Here is an 8,945-nt window from a genome sequence, read left to right as displayed (position 1 = left end):
ATTGCTCTTAGGTCTGTTCCTACCCTCCCACCTTTGCCCAGTTATCACTTGGTTTGTTCTCCCCACCCCCCCCTTTGTCCTATTACTTTCAGGTCTGTTCCCCTCTGTTTGCCCCATTACTCTTAGGCCTGTCTCTTCTGACCCCTCCAGCCCTGTGGCCTCATTTCCCTTGGATTTGCTCCCCCCACTCCCTTACTCTATTGCCCTCAGTCCCACCAAGGCCTGTGACCCCGGATCTCTCCTTCATTCCATTCAAGCCCTGACTTAGGCTGGCCGTGTTCCTCTGGGCCACAAGGAGGAAGGCAGGAGCCCAGCTTAGAGTGGGTGGTGTCCCAAGGAGTCACTGCTGTCAGGGCAGCCTGTATTTCAGGCCTGGCTGGAAAACAGCAAGGATCCAGGCCCTGGCTGGCAGAGCAGGGCCTGGCTGGACCTGGAATCCCAGGGATCTCCCATCCCAGTGCCCCAACCTCCCCTGGATCCCAGGCTGAGCAGGGAGCCTGGAGTGAAGTGCAGTGGCTTGTGTCTAGCGGGACACAATTTTTGGACCCTGAGGGATCCAGGCCCTGGCTGCTGCGGCTTTCCCATTCTTCTCTGGGATCATTATTTTCTCCTGTGCTTTATTTTTAGTCCTAGACATTGATATGCTTGCTTAGGGTAGAGCTGGCAAGGTGTGGGATCACCAATAAATAGACAAGCCAGACATCTGATGTGCACTTTCCTATAAAGTGCCCTGTGGGTCACAGTTTTGTTCAGCGCTCGGTGACATGGGATCTGTGGGACCTTGGCAGCTGGTGCAGACTGATGTATGGGTCAGTGTTGTGGAGTAATGTGATAGTCCCAAGGTCAGCAGATGGGGTAGCATTTGAACCATATTGTTGGTTTTCACATATGGTCCTCCACTTGTCAACGGCACAATTGTCCCTGATGCAGCTTGCTCTGGTGGAGACATCCCATGGCTGATCAGCTTCACTGCACGCTGCCTTCTCCCAAAGACCAGCTATCACTTTGCACTAAAATYGCTGCTCTTTTGTGCGTGTCAGCTAAGAAAAGGTGGTTGTCTGCTCTTCYTCTGCTGAGTGCAGGGAAATTTTGTTTTTCTTTGATTGCAGGTGGAAAAGAGCCATCTTCTTATAGTTAATGTCTGCACTTTCCTAAATAACTCAGATCTTGCTTTGAAAACTGATTTGGGGATGTTGGGCAGAAAAGCTTGGAAAATCCTCTTGCTTTAAAGGAGTTCAGAATAGAAGAAGCCCTTTACCTAGTTTCTGCACAGCAGAAGAGGCAAAATGCAGCCCAGTAACTCAAGAAAGGTGACATGAAAGCATTAGATCTGGGAGGAGGGCCTATTTCAAAACAAGAGACATCTGTTTTGAACAGGCTTTGGTGTGCAATAAACCTTGCTACTAGGCTGAGTGTACAGACTAGCATGTTAGAGAGGAGGTGTCTCTGGCCTGTTAAATGGGTGGGCTGGAAAGCTCAGGGTGATGCTTTTTCTCTAGCCTGAATTAYCCTGAGTAAATATATACTTTTGCTCTTGTTCTTCTTGGTTGCCAGTTTGGCTGGGATAGGTGAGAGCTGGGTGTGTTAATGATTCTGCCAGTGCTGCTCCCTCACTCTGAGAAAACTGAGAGTTAAGTTCCTTCTTGGTAGAGAGGGGGGAGTTAGTCCCTTTGGAGACCTCTGGGTGGAAGATGTTGCCTCAGTTTGAAGAAGCTGAAAGCAGATGGGGGTATTGTCAGGCCTGGGATGTGGAGGCTGTCAGAAGTGAGCTGGGCACTTCTAAAAGGATCTTTCCAAGTTGTTCCCAGCCTTTGGGAAAGGCGATGTCAGCATGAACAGTGGGCAATAAACTGGACAGTCTACACTATCTTAAGAAGAATTGAATGTTGGAGGACCACAGGATTAGACACTGCTTTGGATCAGTTGGGTGCCTTCATGCACGTGCTTATGGTAGGACTTTGCAATCTCTTCTAGCATGTGGATATGGAAAACTCCTATCTCTGTGGATACTTGAAGATTAAAGGCCTTACAGAGGTGAGTGCTTATTGCAAAACAATAAGAAAATATGTTGTTTAAAGGATTTCCTTTTCCCTGGTAGGGGGAGAAGTTAGCACCAGACATCCAGAGGATGGAGGGATCAAGTACACAGTAAATYTGACCACTGCCGAGTCTAATAGCTTCAGTCTGTTCTTGGAGTGTAAAGCAAGTATAATGGGAGTTCTGAGAGAATAAGGAAAGTTTATCTGGTACCCCTTAAGCTCTGAGTGGAACTGAATATGACCTTGAAGTCAGCTTTAGATACTCAACTGGAGTAGTGTGTTGCTAAAAGAAGATAAAACAAACAAATTGAATCTTTAAGTACTTCCTTCCGTATCCATCTACCAAGATCTCCCTGTGGTGTTGGGCACTGAGTATTGTCTTAYGGGGTTTCTCATTCTGACTGTGTCTTTCCAAGTCCAGGCTTTTTCAGCTGCAGTGCACTGTGTGTCTGCACAGACAAGTTACCACTAGGCGCTTGGAGAAGTTAGCTCCCCTCACCTGAGCCTGGTATTCTGTGTGCAAACCCCTGATTCATTGCAAGTGCAAAGCTAAAGAGCTTGCTTAGAGCACCTTCTCTCCCTCTTTGTGGTGGCTTAATCTGGCCTTCATACTTTGTATTTGTAGCGAACACACGTCTGAATGCTGTGTATGAGCTAAGGAGCAGTGTTACCTCCAAATGGTCACTTGTGATCATCCAGCTGAGAGCTTCCCAGCTGTCTAGCTCTAACATGGCTCCTAATTTCCTGGAGTGAGCAGAGTGGGGTGAAAAGACAACTGGAATAAGAGGGTGGAGGGTGTGCATGTACAAGTCATTTTAAAAGGTGAGGGATAGGACAAGTCAGTGTGCTAACTGGGGTGACAGGAGCACCAGCACCCCAAGACTGCCTCGAGGTCTTGTTGCGAGGTGCTTGCATTTTGCTGAGGCTGTGCACCTTTATCTGTGTGAGTTTCTCTCTCTCGAGGTGGCAAATCTTCTTAACTCTCTTCTGTCTCTCCTGCCTCCTAGGAGTATCCAACCCTCACCACTTTCTTTGAAGGGGAAATAATCAGTAAAAAGCACCCTTTCCTAACGCGCAAGTGGGATGCTGATGAAGATGTGGATCGTAAACACTGGGTAAATAAATTGTGTGTGTGTGTGTGTGTGTGGAAGGGGGTGGGGAACAGATGTAGGTCTGGTGCCTTCCTGGCTGAGCAGCTGGTTTAGAGGTGATGTGCAGGACTTGCTCATGCAAGAGGCATGAGAAGGGGCTCTCCTTTGGGAGCCTCTTCCTGCTTCCTTCTGGGATATTTGGCAGGCTGCTGGCTGTGATCTCTGGGAAGGGAGGGTATGTTTTGCTTTCCAGTTGATGGGCCTGGGGTTGGAAGGGAGCAGGATCGAGTCCCATCTCTTGCTCCCCTCAGGAGAGAGCCCTACTTGTTTTGAAGCCTTATAACAAAATACAATCAAGAAGGGAAGATGTGCCCCCCTGACACAGGGGCAGGGTAGGTGCTGCCTGGGTCTCAGCCAAGGTACTGCAGCGCTTTTTTCAGGAAAGCCTTTGTCTACCACTGTGTCCTGGATCAGAGCCACAGGAGCCAGCCGATTGTCTTGATCTTTGCTGCTGCTTGCCAGACTTTAATGTTTATTACTTTTCTATTAAAATATCTTGCCCTGGAAGTGTAGGGGGCTTCTCCAGCAGGGCTGGCTATGGTTGTGGATGTCTGGCAGCACTCTGTGTTCCCCTSCGCTTGTCTTGTAGCGCATAGTTAGCAGCGCTCCAAGGAAACAGCAGCCCCTCAGAGCAGAAGTCCTSTTCTGTAGCAATTCTTCCCTCCTAAACAGTAACTAGTAGTAGTGAGCTCTACTCTTGGAATGAGCATCTTGTCTTTTTTCTTGTCTTTTTTCTCTTTTTCCTTCCTCCCTGTTGTTTTAGGGAAAGTTCCAGGCTTTTTACCAGTATGCAAAAACATTTAACTCCGATGACTTTGATTATGAAGATCTGAAAAATGGTGACTATGTCTTCATGAGATGGAAGGTAAACATTGCATGTCTCCATCCCTGATGAGCTGCTTACAAGGGACTGACAGTGGCTTATGGTGCCTGCAAGCTTATGTCTTTCAACTACTACTGCTGATTATTGAAAGCTCTCACCCTACAAACCTTGTAACCTACTGTGCTTACCAATCTCAATGTGACTCCTGTCTAGCAAGCTAATTGCATCCTTAAGGGCTGCAGTCATGCCTAAAAACATGACAGGAAAATCTTGCTTGGTGTTGCTCCAAAAGATGAGAGAATTGATGTCTCTAGTCCCTGTGTAGGGCCTGTGCATTTGATGCAGACTGACCAGTCTGATTCTCTGTTCTTCAGCTGTATCAGTTCCTCCCTCTTTACATGAGCACAGCTGCAAGGGGAGGAAGTAGGGCAACTCTGATTTTGTAATTGGCTTTGCTTTGGAAGGGGCAGGTGTTGAACTGAAACTTGATTTAGTGTGTTCATTCAGACTGGTTCTGTTCTGAGTTGTCTGCTTTCCTGTAAGATGCCTACAGTGGCAGGTGGTGAAAAAGCATGCTGGTTTCTGTGGTTTGGGCTGCTACAAGTGCAGGGAGCGCTCAGTCAGGAACTGACTGTATGTGCTAATACTCAGTCTAGGAGGGCTGATTGCTGGGGATTGGATGCGGGGGTGGGAGGGGAGTGTTTGACCAGCATTTTACATGCAGTCTGTTTTGTGTGCAGGAACAGTTCCTAGTTCCAGATCACACTATCAAAGACATCAGTGGTGCTTCCTTTGCTGGTTTCTATTACATCTGTTTCCAGAAGTCAGCAGCGTCTATAGAGGGCTATTACTACCATAGGAGTTCAGAATGGTAAGGAAGCTTCCTTCCTTGTGCGACCTGAAGGGTGACACCTCAAACAAGCAATGACTCCTTTGCTAGTCTGCAGCCTTGGGAGTGTCCACACAGAACTTCCCTGGGTTGGGGGAAAATTTCAGTCTGGCAGCTTGAGCCTGGGTGGGGAGGGAGAACACCTGTATTTGCGTTCAGCCAGTGCAGCCCCTTTGTATGGTATAAAATGCAGCCTGTTTGCATGGCTGGTGATGATCAGGCTGGCAATGTAGTGCAGAGGGGATGCAAAGTCTGGAGATGTGCTGTGGTCTGTCAGAGGAATGGTCTCATGTGTCTGAGAGGTGTACTGGGAGGCAGACACCAGCTGTGGTTCACTAAAAGCATGCTGAATCTTGATCTCTGAGCCAAACGCTCACAGAGCCTGCCTGTTCCTGCTCTCCCATGGGGACAGCCAAGTGTAAGGCAGCGTGGTTTCACGTGCAGGGTTGGACTCCATCAGTTTGCACTCTGCTCAGTGATTCAGGCTTTGAGTGTCTCTGTGCCTTGGCCAGCATCCATTCAGAGGATGACAAAGGGGCCTTCGAGGGGGAGCTCTGCGCTGTCTTGCATGTAACAGCTCTGCTGCTGCTCCCTTTAGGCAAGAATCTTGTTAGGCCAGTGCTCTGTAGTCCAAGGTCCTTGGAGTGTTGCTGCAAGGCACAGGGAACAGTCACAAGTAATAGGTTGGTTTCTTCTTGCAGCCACCTGACAACTAGCTTGGAGAGCTCTTCCCCAAGTGTTGGGTAAATAGTAATGGGATTTGTCCCATTTGTCACACATCAGGCAAATCTGTAGGGTGGCTGGAAGCCCTTGAAGGGAGGGGAAATACCTGGGAGGCTCTCAGACAAAGCCCCTTGAGCTAAGCTTTGAAAAACCTGAGCACAATTTTCAGCAGTACCAAACACCTTTTGAACATGAAAGTTGTTAAACTTCAAAAGATATCCTAAATCTGTAGTCAGCCCACCTCAAATACCGTCTGGCTGCAGGTAGCTCAAAGGCATGGGAATAGAAATGCGAAGCAATGCTGAGTCCTCTTACCATTTTGGCAACACTGGTAAGTGCGTGGTAGGTGCCTAAGCACCTTTGAGACTTTGGCCTTAAAGGGTAGCAGAAAAGCCGGGCATATCTGGATATCTGTGACCTGCCAGACAGGAGCTGTTAGTTCTAGGGGTTGGCCTTGCACAAAGAGCGGTCTGTTGCATGTAATCCTCTCCTCCATCTTTTTCCTCTCTCCCAGGTATCAGTCATTGAATTTAACTCACGTTCCTGAGCACAGTGCTCCTATCTATGAATTCCGATGACAGCTGTCCAGAACTGATACCGCACAGAAGCAAACCGGGCAGGAGAGCATGGCCTGCCAGGAGAACTGTGTCCCTGTCAGAGCACAGGAATGCACGCTTCTCTCCTGCCCCTCGGACTCGCAAGAGAGAGCCTGAATGTTAACCCATCCAGCCCAAGGAGCGTGGCTGCTGGAGCTTGATTCTGCCTCCTGTTGAGTGGCGATTTGATCTTTAATCTGGTTTTAAGCTACCTTTAAATGCACTTTCTTATTGCACAGCTAGTTTCTCTATCACTGAAATTCTTCCCAGCCCTCCTCTGGAAGCTGTTTCTCAGTAGCTGGAATCAGTGGTTTTTCCTCTGAGTAATGAGAAAATATAAGTTTGGTGCTTATATTTTCATTGTTACAGCCTGATATGGGTTGAAATTGCCAGGACTGAGGTTTGTTGCCCAGATTGCCAGCTCTGATACTCCCAGAGGCAGGTGTTGGTGTTGGTGAGACTGCTTTGCAGAGAACTGTTCTGCTGCAAAATTGGGGGAGTGTTGGCTGAGACAGATGAAGCTTGAATGAATCTCTGCTTCACACTGGCTAACGAGGTTAGCCAGAGCTGCAGATCTTTGAGGAACGCTGGCCCTTYGGAGCTGGGAGCTGTTCCAGTGTCTTGATGTGCTGTTGGGAATTAATTTGATACATGGACTTACAGGCTCTCAGTAAAGTGGATCTGAACTCTGCTTATAGGTGTATATTTGCTCTTTACTTAAGTTAAGGGTTTAAAAAAAAAGACTTTTATTAAAAAAAATATTTTTATGGTTCCTTTTCCCAAGGACCCTCTGGCAAATGCACAATTACTCGATTACATTTTCCCGTTTTCACATTGAAAACAGGGAATGTCTACGTTAGTTTTTATATATGTATATGTAATCAGCTAGCGCTTTGGGAAAGTAATCGGAGTACAAGTGTTGAACAGCATTGCAAACAGTTCTAGAACTGCTCAGCATTTGTACTTACCCTTCATGCTACACCAACACCACTGCTCAATATCTTTTTACAAGGCAGAAAAGAGAAAAAACAAAAAAGTAACTCTCCTGACTTCAAAATGTTTCAAGTGATATAACTTAAGGCTTGTGTGCCAAAGTGTGTGTGTGTGTATGCGCGTGCATTTTTTAAAGGCATTTTAAAAGTTGGCCTCAGTTGTATATTTAATGTGACAGTCACACCTGCAGGGCTTTTGTGAGAGTTTAGTTTGCATTTTTTGGCTGTTAACAACCCTATTAAAGCGGGCTTGTGTCATGCACCAACCAGGCAGGTTATGAGAATTGGTTTGCTGCCTATGAGAGGAAAGCAAAGCCCTCTGCATACCTTGTGCTAAAGTTGTTTGGTTTTTCTTTTAACTAACTTTCTTCCTTTTTGCAGTGTGTCTGTCTGGTATATTGCAGCAGCTGAATTTCTAGTTTAAGCCTTAACAAGAAAGTATTCAGGTCTCAGTGAGCCCGTTTCATATATTCCAAATTGGGATCTTGCATTGTTGAAGTGACCGGGCTGGTTTCACCAGATGATGCAGTATTGAAAGCACCCTCCTTTTGCATGCTGTTCAGTGCAGATGAATCCTTTCCCCAGAACACAGGGAGAGAGACTTGCTCACGCGTGAAGGCGGGAGACCCAGCCTTTCCGCAGGCTGGGAAGCCGCCTGCTGTGTTAGCGATGGAGGAAGCGTGTGCCATCATGTTGGTCATTGCTGGTAGGTTTGTAGAGTAGCTCAAAGGCAAGTAGGAGAGTGATTCCAGAGGACGTGGAGGGAAAGAGGGGCCTTCTCTAGGGCTGATGTGAGGGCAGAACAGCTGGGAAACAAAGATTCCCTTTTTACTCTGCTCCCCTCAGAGAAACTCARACCCTTGGGAGGTGAGGGAAGGTGCTTCTTACTGAGTGGTACTGGGAGATGTCCTGGTTTTTGAAGCTGAAACTAATGGTGCTCTTCTGCTTCAAAGAAGTGAAGGGACTAGTCTTCTCCAAGACAGTTCCAAAAGACTGCTTTGCAAATACAGATATTCTTACTCCATGGATTGTTTACATGCCTCTGGAGCTGCGTGCAATATCGGTGGTGACACCAGTCTCCTTTGTTCCCTGGGATTGTCACAATGCCAGTGTTACGGTCAGATTGTTAGTGTTGTTTAGTTGAAACACTACGGTGGTCACTTGTAGAAAGTGGGTTAGAGGGGTCCTGGGGTTATTTAATACATACACCTGTCCCCAAAAATTGCCCYGATGTTTTTCTCTGAGCCACTGAGACTTGATATTTTGAGAGAAGGGTGGGGAAGGAGTSCTTTCTCCATCCCTCTGCCCATCTCATTCCAACCAGCTTGAAGCGTATTTCAGCTGAGATCCAAAATTGCCAGATCGATGCCTCTTTGTAAGGTGCATGTCATGGATTTGTAGCAGGTCTTGAAGCCAAACCACCAGCTGTAACAGCTGAAAGGTTTGAAGGGGCTGTCTGTGTTCAGAACTTTCCTTCTCTAAAGCCTTGATTTTAATTTTCTTYGAATCGTTTGATAAGCGACAAAGAGCTGTTAAGTATGTTGCGTTGTGGTGAAAGGTAACTAACCAGGTGAGATTCTGGGGAGAGGAAGTAAGAAACTGGATATTTGAGTCTTTTGAAAAGGTTGTGATTTTTTTTTTTTTTTTTTTAACTACGTTGGCTGAAGAATTAGTATATTTATGGATGGAATATGGAAAAGGGACTGGAAGTATTTTGCAGAGCTATCAACGT

General features: G+C 46.9%; 1 protein-coding gene across 1 annotated transcript; it reads left to right on the top strand.

Annotated features, from left to right (window-relative positions):
- Positions 1-1,630: 1,630 nt before the first annotated feature.
- On the top strand, positions 1,631-6,912 carry GID4 (GID complex subunit 4 homolog). The gene is made up of 5 exons (XM_085301981.1): positions 1,631-2,034; positions 3,047-3,154; positions 3,954-4,055; positions 4,754-4,884; positions 6,140-6,912. Exons 1-5 carry the CDS (start codon positions 1,984-1,986, stop codon positions 6,201-6,203), a joined length of 456 nt encoding a protein of 151 aa, XP_085158107.1. The 5' UTR covers positions 1,631-1,983; the 3' UTR covers positions 6,204-6,912.
- The last annotated feature ends 2,033 nt before the right edge of the window (positions 6,913-8,945 follow it).

Source organism: Rhea americana, unplaced genomic scaffold (genome assembly GCF_003343005.1).
Source record: "Rhea americana isolate MKP2758 unplaced genomic scaffold, rheAme1 scaffold_181, whole genome shotgun sequence".
NCBI classification, from domain to species: Eukaryota; Metazoa; Chordata; class Aves; order Rheiformes; family Rheidae; genus Rhea; species Rhea americana.
The sequence above is the reverse complement of the archived record's forward strand: the minus strand, read 5'-3'. Positions and strand labels throughout refer to the sequence as shown.